Here is a 12,989-nt window from a genome sequence, read left to right on the forward strand (position 1 = left end):
ATAGCAACAATGGCTCAGCCGCGAAGTGGTAGGTCACACAAGCTCATAGAACGGGTCAGGCAAGTGCTGAAGCTTGAAAGCACATACAAATGGTCTGTAATTTAAACCAAATACTTTTAGACTTTTACTCAAGTAGAAATGTATTGGGTGATTTTTACTTGAGTCATTTTCTAGTAAGGTATCTTTAATTTTACTTAAGTATGACAATTTGGTACTTTTTTCATCAATGGGATCAATTGGAACGCCGACTGCGAGCCAGGCCTAATCGCCCAACATCAGTGCCCGACCTCACTAATGCTCTTGTGACTGAATGGAAGCAAGTCCCCGTAGCAATGTTCCAACATCTAGTGGAATGTGCAAAGGGGGGGACCAACTCCATATTAATGCCCATGATTTTGGAATGAGATGTTCGACAAGCAGGTGTGTACAAACTTTTGACCATGTAGTGTATTTCATTGTATTTACTGATTAACAGTAATAGCATAATCTCTCATTTTGATAATTTCCATATTAACTAGTTTATCCTGTATCACAGTCAGTTCACACAAGTAACCACATCTAGTCTTACTGCTCTCATAGGCCTGCCCATCTTTAGATCAGTGGTCTTCATCTTAAGATGTGCTTCCCTCAATTATCAGGCTTATAGCTTTATTATAATACTACATTACAAGAGAACTAAGTGCATGAATAAATTCTCATGAAACATATTTCTGAACAAAAACAATATTGCTCATATGTGCTGTTTCTGATTTGAGTGATTTATATATATCTACACGATAAACAAAATTCAATAAATAGAAATTACAAAAATAAAATCAAACATCTGAGAAATAACATATTCTATAGGCTGAATAGGTTGCAAATAGACCCAAGTCAAACTGAAACAAGTCAAACAAACTGACTTCTTCCTGTAAAGTGGCTAAAAGTGATCCTGTTTCACTTCATGTATTCTTATTGTGAACTACCATAATGAATTTAATCTAACATGCCATGCGTTAGATAAAAAACATAAAATATTGACACTGCTATCACCTAAAACATAGTGGTATTACTTGATATGGTACTTCTGTGTCAATGCATGTGGGTTGGTACACAGAGCTACAGCAGACACAAAAACATGCAGTACGTATATAACGTACACACTATAATAAAATAGGAATGACAAAATCAGTGGTGTCACTTCAACAAGAGTTGTTGTCGCTCCTCTGCATGTGATGCATTACAAATGTGGTGTTTGATAACAGTGTGGTGGAAGCTGATGATCGTCAGTGCAGTGTTTACAGGAAATATGGTGTCGTTGTTCTGGGTGGAATGACTCTCTCTGAGTCGGGCACTGCCCGGAACAACTTGGGCTCCCTCGTATTGGCGTCTTTGAAGACCATGATGGAGGCAATGTTGCCGCAGCGATAGCAGTAGTTAGGAGCCGACCAGACTGTGACCAGCTTCTCATCAAACATGAACTTGTAACCCTCATGGACTAACTGGTGTGCCCGACAGATCAACTTCAAGTTGTTGATGTGAGCAAACTGCACATCGAGGGATAATTAATGAAAAAAGAAAGACAGTGAGATAAATGTGAATGTGAGAAAAAAAACATTACTATTACCCATGTCATGTACAGTACCAGTCAAAAGTTTGGACACACCTACTCATTGAAGGGTTTTTCTTAATTTTTACTATTTTCTACATTGTAGAATAATAGTGAAGACATCAAAACTATGAAAAAACACAAATGAAATCATATAGTAACCAGAAAGTGTTAAACAAATCAAAATATATTTTATATTTGAGATTCTTCAAAGTAGCCACTCTGCCTGGATGACAGCTTTGCACACTCTTGGCATTCTCTCAACCAGCTTCATGAGGTAGTCACCTGGAATGCATTTCAATTAACAGGTGTGCCTTGTTAAAATCATTTGTGGAATTTCTTTCCTTCTTAATGCGTTTGAGCCAATCAATTGTTTTGTGACAAGGTAGGGGTGGTATACAGAAAGATTGCTTATTTGAGCTATTTTACCAAATAGGGCTAAGAGAAATGACAGTCCATCATTACTTTAAGACATGAATGTGTCAATCAGGGAAAATTCAAGAACTTTGAAGGTTTCTTCAAGTACAGTCGCAAAAACCATCAAGCGCTATGATGAAACTGGCTATAATGGGGACCGTCACAGGAAAGGAAGACCCAGAGTTACTTCTGCTGCAGAGGATAAGTTCATTAGAGATAAGTGCACCTCTAACTGCAGCCCAAATAAATGCTTCACAGGGTTCAAGTAACAGACACATTTCAACATCAACTGTTCAGAGAAGACTGCTTGAATCAGGCCTTCATGGTCAAATTGCTGCAAAGAAACCACTACTAAAGGACACCAATAATAAGAAGAGACTTGCTTGGGCCAAGAAACACGAGCAATGGACATTAGACCGGTGAAAATCTGTCCTTTGGTCTGATGAGTCCAATTTAAGATGTTTTGGTTCCAACAGTCGTGGATTTGTGAGACGCAGAGTAGGTGAAGGGATGATCTTGGCATGTGTGGTTCCCACCGTGAAGCATGGAGGAGGAGGTGTGATGGTGCTTTTCTGGTGACACGGTCAGTGATTTATTTAGAATTCAAGGCACACTTAACCAGCATGGCTACCACGGCATTCTGCAGCGATATGCCATCCCATCTGGTTTGCGCTTAGTGGGACTATCATTTGTTTTTCAACAGGACAATGACCCAACACACATCCAGGCTGTGTAAGGGCTATTTGACCAAGAAGGAGAGTAATGGAGTGCTGCATAAGATGACCTGGCCTCCACAATCACCCGACCTCAACCCAATTAAGATGGTTTGGGATGAGTTGGACTGCAGAGTGAAGGAAAAGCAGCCAGCAAGTGCTCAGCATATGTGGGAAATCCTTCATGACTGTTGGAAAAGCATTCCAGATGAAGCTGTTAGTAAAAATAAAGAAAAGCCTTTGAATGAGTAGGTGTATCCAAACTTTTTACTGGTACTGTATGTCTATTACCGTGTGAAATTAACAATGTACTCACCTCATTGGTGACCTTTGCACCAAACAGCCACCCAGCTCCCCTGGGGCTGATGGCCCAGGTGTCCACATCCTCGGGGTCTGACCACACAAGGTCACAGAATGCTCCCTTGTGGGGGATCTCTTGGTTACGCTCAATGGTTCTGATCTGGTCCAGGGTCTTTATGTCCGGGGAGAGGCCCCCATGAACACACAGAATCTGCTCATCCATCAGCTGGCACAACAAAACAAAAAACAAAGCACAGCATTAGAATGCTGAGTAACTGAGACAGTAGAAAATATCTTCATGTTGGCTTGATATGCTAAAATTGTGCCATGGGGTCTGTTAATGCAGGAAATCAGAAATACAAAGCAATAGAGTTACACTCACCGCTGCAACTGTTAACATATCAAATACTTTGGTACAGTAGCGCCAGGCATTTGCATTTCCATATTTGGTTTGGCATTCATCTGAAAGGCAACATAGACCAGGAACATCCCATTTATAACTAGAGCAACTGGAGTCAATTACAAATGTGTTAATACAACATTTGGTTGGGTTGGATATGGTGAATTAATGATGAAGAAAATCTCACCATAAAATCCATACACTTGGGTTATCTGCCTGCTTTCGTGGTTTCCTCTTAAAAGTGTGATGCGGTCAGGCCATTTGGCTTTTAACACCAGCAGGTATGTGAATGTCTCCACGCTGTAATATCCCCGGTCAACAAAATCACCCTGCAGAGAATCAAATACACAGAATCCTGATGGGTACATTATTGATGGACGTTGTAAACCATATGAAACATAAGGCAACGGTGTGGCTCAGTTCATAGAGCATGGCGCTTGCAATGCCAGGGTTGTGGGTTCGATTCCCATGGGGGACCAGTGGGGAAAAAGTACACTCACTACTGTAAGTCACTAAAATGTAACAGCAAACATGTTGTCCCCCATGAATGATGCAGCGTCTGACTAACATATTTCAGTTAATTACTATAGCTTGGGCCGATCGGTAATTTTGTAAAGGCCGGATCTTTATGGCAAGACGCATCATTCACCCACATTTCGTCAAAATTGGCCCAGCTGTCTGAGATATTGCATGTGATTTAAAGCCAATTTATGCTTAATCCCAAAATATGGTCAGAGGCGTCGTGTGACACAATTGCGGAGCCTCCAGAGGCATGCAGAAGCAAAAATGAGTTTCGTACTGTATCGCCATGCGCCTCTAAAATGTTGTGACAATGCGGAGTGCTCTGAATAGCTCCGCATTGACATGATTGGTTGACCGTAGGTGAGGTCCTGTATAAACACAAAGTCACTTCCTTTACAACTTCCTTTGGGTCACAGCACATTCGGGTGTGGAAGGGAATTAAATTGTAGACCTGTTAGACAAAAGAGCTTTGAAACAAGATATAATTGATATTAATGTTCCACTAGGTAGAGGTGAGGTCAAATGTAGGATCAGAGCCATTTTGATAGATGTGTGGCAGAAGAGATGGGACTCTGAGCCCAAGGGCTGGCATTTATATGCCCTCCAAAGAATTGTTGTGGACCAAGATTCAAAGGTCAGATTAGGAAGGAAGAAGTGGCGTTTGCTCGATTGCGCTTAGGACATTGCACATTGAACTCGCCATTACATCTGGTTGGCGAGCATGAGAATGGTTTGTGTCTGGAGTGTATGGTGGATTAAACCGTGGAGCATGTGTTGTTATATTGTTGTAAGTGTGTTGAAGAGAAGGAAATATTGAAGTGTTTGGTCAATGAGGTTCGACAGAGTTGGGGGGTTGGAAGGGATTTGGGGGATGGTCTATCAGAAGTTAGTAGGGCTCTTTTTTATTTTCTCAGAAGTACTGAGTTAGGTAGGAGGATTTAGAAATGTTGTAAACCGTGATTGACCACACACTAAAGCACAGTAGGTGGCTGGCATGCAGCTTCACATTTGTTTCATAGAAGAAGAAGAAGAAGGCAACATCCTTCACAACAGCTCTGCAAAGCACAAGTAGTATGAATGAATGCCTTGACTTCTGCAGAGGCTGTATCACGTAAGTGCTGCACAGCCAATGCAGACGTCAAATTGTCAATGTAGCGCCTTTAACTTATGAACAGACGGACGGAGAAAGATCCAGTCCCCTCCTCGATTTCATCATGGGGGGAACAATAACAAAAATGGAGTGGACGAGGTGATAATAGTTGAGTTTATACCCACCATGAAAATATAGTTTGTGTCTGGGACCTGTCCTCCGGTTCTGAAGAGTTCACACAGATCATAAAACTGATTGAATGAAGAAACAACCAAGTTAACTTCAGAATTACTGGAAAATAAAGAATGCAAAGAAATAGAATATAAGAAAACAAATATTTAGCAATGATGCTCTATGGCTGTGAAGGTCAATGAAGTAGCCTACCTGCCCGTGTATATCCCCACACACGGTCACTGGTGTGGACACAGGTTGGACATTGGATTCCTCTAGCAATAGGTCACATACATAGTCACATAACCTCTGAGGAAAAAAAACACACACACCTTTAGAATAAGGAGGAGTCTGATGTGATGTGTGATGTAATGCCCAAGCAATGATTTAATGAATGAATGTCATAATAGCAACATCCATAAACTAGTGACAACTAAGCTCCTGAGTGGCACAGTGGTCTAAGGCATTGCATCTCAGTGCTAGAGGAGTCACTACAGACCCTGGTTCGATTCCAGACTGTATCACAACGGCTGTGATTGGGAGTCCCATAGGGCAGCGCACAATTGGCCCAGTGTCGTTAGGGTTTGGAAAGGATAGGCCGTCATTGTAAATAAGAATTTGTTCTTAACTGACTTGCCTAGTTACATCAAATAAATAAAAGCTACTGTAAATGGCACATTTTATATCATACCAATAATTGTGTCAAGCACGATGATGACATTCATTGAATTCAAATTCTTGGGTATAATGGCATCGCAGTCTGTATGTGTGATTTTATGTCAGTTTAGATGGTCTATGATTTAGAAGTGATAGACATTTTGCCATTGTTTAGGTCTGATAAGTAGGCTACTTACTATACGTGCTGCTCATCGGGCTTATTTCAGTGATCGCCATTGCGAAGGCAGGGATTCTCACCTTGAGGTCGTTTTCAGGTAAATATTTACACTGCTTGGCAATCTCCTCGTATTTATCCAGGTCCAGTGGCGCCATTGTATCAGCTGTTCGCTAAATTGTTTCTACCCTTCTTAGCCTACATGTTTGGTTCAGTCTAGCGGATTTAATGAATAATTTGCGTTGTGCTGCCATCTGCTGTGTGGGTTATGCACTACTTTGGCCTTAGATTGTATAGGCTCCAGATCTCCGGACAATGTATATTGTGGGCTCTTTAAGGATTGTCTAATCATATAATCAAATGCTTAATTATTCAGTGTAACAGCTCTGTTTCTTTGATCTTGAACTTGTTGGGCAGCTCATGTCACTGCTGATGAATGACTGTAGACGACAGGTGTTTAGGCCTATAGCCACATAGTGGAGCTCGCACACAGTAGAAACAATGGGTAATGGGTGATTAGGCGACAGCGCGCACATATCCCACAGCGTAGGCATAATAAACATCCCCATCTTTTTTTCTCGAGTCTAGGCCTAAAGTCCTGGATAGCTTACTTTTTCAGCGTGTTGCTGCTTGTAGAGGGTACATCGATTAAAGAGGGGCATGTGCTATTTCATGAATAGCCAAGGCCTAATGTCCCATAATCGAATGGATGTAATGTCTAGTCTAGGCTATAATCATAAAATAACGTAATTTTAGATTATTTATATTTGTTTTAAAGTGTGTCAAATGAAAAATCAAACATATTTCTCATTGCACTCATCGCGCACTGGCTCACGATTACGCATTGAACCCATCAAATGCCTTTGCGATGGGAAAACAAACGTACCTAACCATACCACGAGACATCCCCTCAATGCCCTCATTGGCTGAAGGGTATGACAATCCAAAGCGTTTCCTTTCATTGCGCTGGGCTAGGTTGAACTGAAAGTGAAGTCAAGAAGCTGCGGGTAGTTCGGTTCGCAATCACTGGGTAGCAATTGCGAACAACATAGGCTAGTCCATTCAGGGAAAGGTCTGAGACAGACCATTACTAAGGCTTTACATGGAGAGCTGAAATTGAATATGAGGTTAACGGCCTTAATGATGTACATATCCCCGGCTTTGCTATTTATTTTGTATATTGGATTTTCTGATGCTGCACCTCGCATCAACTCCTACAATGCGTCGCCTATCTCCAGGAAGCCTCGCTCAGCATCCGAGAGCTTGGAGCAGCTCTACACCACCTTGCCCAATCGTTTACCTGAAGACAGGTTTGTTCTCGGCCTAGTAACTGGGCTCACGCCGTCGCCCACAATTGTCTCTGCCAGAGCGACCAGCAAAACGATACAGGTCTCCACGGTTCCTGTCTCGCCAACCGCAACCACAATTCAGCCACCGACAACGAACCCTATAACCCCAAAGCCAAGCATAGAAATGATTTCAACTCCTATACAACAAATAATGGCGTTGAGCTCCAGAACATCAAATTCAAGCAAAAGATCCACTGATGCACGATCAGTTTTTCCTCCAGAAAAAACGCTGCAGACCGTGTTCTCCATGGTTTCTCAGCGGACGACAAATGATGCGTGGTCTTCAGATAACATCGATGCAAAGATTACCTCCGACAATAGTCAAGGTGAGCCTATGTTGGCGCTTAGATGTGATAAGAATACATATATAATGTTCCAAGGCGCATCAATTGTTATGTTATATTGTGTTGTGTATAGAATACCCTCTGCCACACCTCCACAATGGATACACCTCATTAGACTGATAGCCGATATGGAATTTTACTCTCTGACCTTTAATCACCTCACACATTCACTTATGTTTGCAGAAATGTCCATTTTTCATGCAAACAATAATAATAATCTATTAACATGTAACCAAAGACACAACCAAAACGTCCGCAGTATGTCTTTTGACGCAGAGCGCAGGCAGGCGAAGAAACTGAGATCGTAGAAACAATAGATCGTGGACCTCAAACCATGGACGGCTTTCTCCTTGCAAAATGATCAGTCATAACTAAATGATCCATATGAATTAGGACATACCGGTTCCAGAGTAATATTACTATAGGCTACGTTTGGCGTTCCCAGAGATGGTGGGGCCTTTATTAGGTAGGCTATGTATGTGACATGCGTAAGTGTGTCAGATATTATGGTGATTGCATGGGAGGGGGAAGGGGGAGGAGGGTGTTTATCCCTTGTTTTTATTCATCCATCCACACAGACTTCTCCATGTCTGCATATAATTGCCACCATGATAAGGTTTATTTTTCCTACAAGCAGACAACACGTGTCCGTTTGGACAGTGGTTTGATCCCCGTGGCCTTTGTGTCTATTTAACATCCTTAGACCGATGGGGGACAGGGGAATGTTACGCCACATCCAATCAAAATGAGCAGACCAAGACATGAATAAACCAGCACTGTTATAACTTTAGCGGATTATGTTGTCTCCCACCTCCCTCGGCTCTGGCCCCGTTGTTCTGCGCTTGAAGTATTGCATGAAGATAAACGTTCCGACAGTCCCCTCCAATGTAGAGATTGGGGTGAGCAACACTTGAAAGTCTACACACCCCTTCCACATTCTTCACATTTTACTGCCTTAAAATTTAATCTAAAAAGGGATTAAATGCTACCCCCCCACCTCACCCCATAGATGTACACTTCCTAATCCACATTTTCAAAAAGAAAGAACAATTATTTAAAAATGTCCTAATTACTAAGAAATACCAAATTAGAATATATTGAGTGCAGCTGTGAATCATTTTGAAAAATATTCTACCAACCTAGCACAACTTTTAGGGAAACTTCTTTTTTTTTTTTTTTAAAGCAGATTTAAAATCAGGATGGAGACCTGACCATTCAGGTAAACTCAACACCTCTTGGAAATCCATTCTGGAATTGCCCCACTCTATCCTTGGGTTAGGTTTTCAGATTTTCAGAAGACTGGGTGGATTTTCTTTTGATCCTAACAAACCTGATCCTTTCATATTTCTTTTGATCCTAACAAACCTGATCCTTTCATATTTCTTTTGATCCTAACAAACCTGATCCTTTCATATTTCTTTTGATCCTAACAAACCTGATCCTTTCATATTTCTTTTGATTCTAACACCTCCCCAGTCCTTTCCGGTGACAAGCCTACCCATAACATGATGCTCGCACCACAATACTTGAAAATATAAAGACATCAACAACATGGATTACAGGCAACATCCGCATCGAGCTAAAGGCTAGAGCTGACGCTTTCAAGGCGCGGGACACTAATCCGGATGCTTATAAGAATGCCCACAGATGAACCATTAAACAGGCAAAGCATCAATTCAGGACTTAGATTGAATCCTACTACACCGGCTCTGACACTCTTCAGATGTGGTAGGGCTTGAAAAATACTACGGACTACAAAGGGAAACCCAGCCACAAATGCCCAGTGACGCGAGCCTACCATATGAGCTAAATGCCTTTTATGCTCGCTTCGAGGCAAGAAACACTGAAGCATGCATGAGAGCACCAGCTGTTCTGCACGACTGTGTGATCACGCTCTCTGTAGCCCATATGAGCAAGACCTTTAAACAGGTCAACATTCACAAAGCCGCAGAGCCAGACGGATTACCAGGACGTGTACTCAAAGCATGCCCTGACCAACTGGCAAGTGTCTTCACTGACATTTTCAACTTTCCCTGCCTGAGTCTGTAATACCTACATGTTTCAAACAAACCACCATAGTCCCTGTGCCCACTAAGCTAAGGACCCTGGGACTAAACACCTCCCTCTGCAACTGGATCCTGGACTTCCTGATGGGCCGCCCCCCAGGTGGTATGGGTTGGCAACAAAACATCTGCCACGCTTGATTATCAATACTGGGGCCCCTCAGGGGTGCGTGCTTAGTCCCATCCTGCACTCTCTGTTCACCCATCACTGCGTGGCCAAGCACAACTCAAACACTATCATTAAGTTTGCTGACGAAACAACAGTGGTAGGCCTGATCACCGACAACGATGAGACAGCCTATAGGGAGATGGTCAGAGACCTGGCTGTGTGGTGCCAGGACAACAACCTCTCCCTCAATATGAGCAACACAAAGGAGCTGATCGTGGACTAAAGGAAAAGGAAGGCCAAACAAGCCCCCATTAACATTGACGGGGCTGAAGTGGAGTGGGTCGAGAGTTTCAAGTTCCTTGGTGTCCACATCTACAGCAACACCATCGAGAGCATCCTGACCGGTTGCATCACCTCCTGGTATGGCAACTGCTTGGCATCTGACTGTAAGGCGCATACGGCCCAGTACATCACTGGGGCCAAGTTTCCAGACATCCAGGACCTACAGTTGAAGTCGGAAGTTTACATACACCTTAGCCAAATACATTTAAATTCAGTTTTTTACAATTCCTGATTTAATCCTAGTAAAAATTCCCTTACTTAGGTCAGTTAGGATCACCACTTTATTTTAAGAATGTGAAATGTCACAATAATAGTAGAGAGAATTATTTATTTCAGCTTTTATTTCTTTCATCACATTCCCAGTGGGTCAGAAGTTTCCATACACTCAATTAGTATTGTAGCGTTGCCTTTAAATTGTTTAACTTGGGTCAAACATTTCGGGTAGTCTTCCACAAGCTTCCCACAATAAGTTGGGTGAATTGTGTCCCATTCCTTCTGACAGAGCTGGTGTAACTGAGTCAGGTTTGTAGGCCTCCTTCGTTTTTGATTTATTTAATAATTATTTTTCACTTATTATTATTTTTCAAATACAACAGGTGTAGACCTTACAGTGAAATGCTTACTTTACAAGCCCTTAACCAACAATGCAGTTCAAGAAATAGTTAAGAAAATATTTACTAAATAAACTAGAATATTGTATTCATTCCACATTACTGGCCTGTATGAAACTGAAAGGAAGGAAGCTTGTGTTAAAAAATCCCCTCCAAATCATCCATTCTGTTTGCAACAAGGCCGTTAAGTAAAGCTTATTACATGGTCTACGCAGACGGGAGATTCGCAGTGTTGCAATGGCTTTTTTTTGTCACAAAAGGGGCGGCTTCTTGTAATACGCATCACCTATTGTGAAATGGTAGAACCTGCTGTAGCCAACTAGCTAGCCATGTGTTTTTTTTTTCATGACCAAAACATGATGACCTCAACGCTAGGCCAAACCCTCCCCGGGGAATGAACCCATGTCTGTAATAACACCTCCAGCACTGCAATACAGTGCCTTAGACCGCTGCACCACTCGGGAGGCCAGGGCATATTTTTCTATTATAAATCTGACTATTTCACAAACAGATGTGGGAAAATGAATCACAATGCTCAGAAGAAGGAAGGAGGTGGGCAGAGCCAAGCGTGAGCTAGCGAGATGGTATTGGCGTGTTCTAGTATGTACAGTGCCTTCAGAAAATATTCATACCCATTGACTTATTCCACATTATGTTGTGTTACAACCTTAATTCAGAATGTATTAAATATACATTTCTGAAAACGTCGTGCATCTACATTTACATTTAAATGTGTCTACTATGTCCACATTGTGTCCATTCCCGCGCAATATTCAAATGCCAGTATGCGTTCTACAATGGTGGAATAGGCAAAATATGATTATAACAAAACATCTTATGGCAGTAGCTACCAACTGTAGCTAAGTAGCCAGCTAACCTCTGTAGCTAGCCAGCAAGCTAATATAGCAAGCAACGTCGCCCACTGTATGCGCTTTCGGTAGCCTGATTGCACCCAGACTGAGGAGAAATCCGCACACAATGCACCCTGACCACAGACAGATGTGAACACAATCAGATCACAAAGCGACTTTTGTCTTTTCAATGCGAGATTCGTATTCTGATAGCAGAAGTCGCATGTAAGTGTCAAGTGTGAACACGACCATTGGAACATTCTAGCATGTACAGTGCCTTCAGAAAGTATTCATACCACTTGAGTTATTCCACATTTGTTGTGTTACAGCCTGAATTCAAAATGTATCAAATATGTTTTTCTCACCCATCTACACACGATACCCCTTTTAATGGCAAAGTGAAAACATGTTTTTAGACATTTTTGCAAATGTATTGAAAATTATATCCAGAAATATCTCATTTGCATAAGTAACAAAGTCACTTGTGGTCTGATTGTGTTCAGAACTGTCTGACCACTTCAGGAGGTGGTCAGGGTGAACCACAGGAGGCTGATGAGGGGAGGACGGCTCATAATAATGGTCGGAACGGCGCAAATGGAATGGCATCAAACACCTGGAAACTATGTGTTTGATGTATTTGATACCATTCCACTTATTCCACTCCAGTCATTAACACAAGCACACTCTATCCAATTAAGGTGCCACCAACCTCCTGTGATTTGCACATTCTTTAAAAAATTCATTAAGCTCTGTCAAGTTGGTTGCTGTTCATTGCTAGACAGTCAATTTCAAGTCTTGCCATAGATTTTTAAACCGATTTAAGTCAAAACTATAATTAGGCCACTCAGGAACATTTAATGTGGCCTTGGTAAGCAACTCCAGCAGTAGAGGCTGGTGTGAGGAGCTATAGGAGGACGGGCTCATAGTAAAGGCTGAAATGGAATAAATAGAATGGTATCAAACACATGGAAAATAAAATATTACTCCGTTCCATTTATTCCATTTCAGTCATTACAATGAGCCCGTCCTCTTATAGCTCCTCCCACCAGCCTCCACTGAACTGTAGTGTCTATTTGGCCTTGTGTTTTGGGTTATTGTCTTGCTGAAAGGTGAATTCATCTCCCAGTGTCTGGTGGAAAGCAGACTGAATCAGGTTTTCCTCTAGGATTTTTCCTGTACTTAGCACCATTTGGTTTCTTTTTTTATCCTAAAAACCTCAAAGATTACAAGCATACCCATAACATAATGCAGCCACCACTATGCTTGAAAATGAAGAGTGGTACTAAG

General features: G+C 41.9%; 2 protein-coding genes across 3 annotated transcripts in view; one reads left to right on the plus strand and one right to left on the minus strand.

Moving 5' to 3' along the window:
* Positions 1 to 544: 544 nt before the first annotated feature.
* On the minus strand, positions 545 to 6,236 carry LOC115139892 (serine/threonine-protein phosphatase 6 catalytic subunit-like). Its single transcript, XM_029677736.2, has 7 exons — positions 6,117 to 6,236; positions 5,415 to 5,510; positions 5,216 to 5,281; positions 3,606 to 3,747; positions 3,401 to 3,480; positions 3,035 to 3,244; positions 545 to 1,526 (listed from the first exon to the last, which is right to left on the minus strand). Exons 1-7 carry the CDS (start codon positions 6,189 to 6,191, stop codon positions 1,278 to 1,280), a joined length of 918 nt encoding a protein of 305 aa, XP_029533596.1. The 5' UTR covers positions 6,192 to 6,236; the 3' UTR covers positions 545 to 1,277.
* A 752-nt stretch (positions 6,237 to 6,988) lies between these two features.
* The window catches only part of LOC115139891 (multiple epidermal growth factor-like domains protein 9), a 34,643-nt gene continuing 28,642 nt past the window's right edge, over positions 6,989 to 12,989 (plus strand). The window contains exon 1 of one of the 2 annotated variants that reach the window (XM_029677735.2): positions 6,989 to 7,708. In XM_029677735.2, coding sequence (XP_029533595.1) covers positions 7,156 to 7,708 — 553 coding nt within the window. In that variant the 5' untranslated portion in view covers positions 6,989 to 7,155. The remainder of the gene's footprint in view (positions 7,709 to 12,989) is intronic. The other variant, XM_029677734.2, reaches the window with a different exon arrangement.

Source organism: Oncorhynchus nerka, linkage group LG13, assembly GCF_034236695.1.
Source record: "Oncorhynchus nerka isolate Pitt River linkage group LG13, Oner_Uvic_2.0, whole genome shotgun sequence".
In the NCBI taxonomy this organism is placed as follows: Eukaryota; Metazoa; Chordata; class Actinopteri; order Salmoniformes; family Salmonidae; genus Oncorhynchus; species Oncorhynchus nerka.

Coding starts and splice junctions, on each gene's coding strand:
- LOC115139892 (XM_029677736.2), bottom strand. CDS start 6,191: ATGGCGCCACTGGACCTGGATAAATACGAGGAGATTGCCAAGCAGTGT. Junction 5,282..5,414: donor GTGGGGATATACACGGGCAG/GTAGGCTACTTC, acceptor TCATTCAATCAG/TTTTATGATCTGTGTGAACT. Junction 3,245..3,400: donor ATATGTTAACAGTTGCAGCG/GTGAGTGTAACT, acceptor TTGTTGTGCCAG/CTGATGGATGAGCAGATTCT.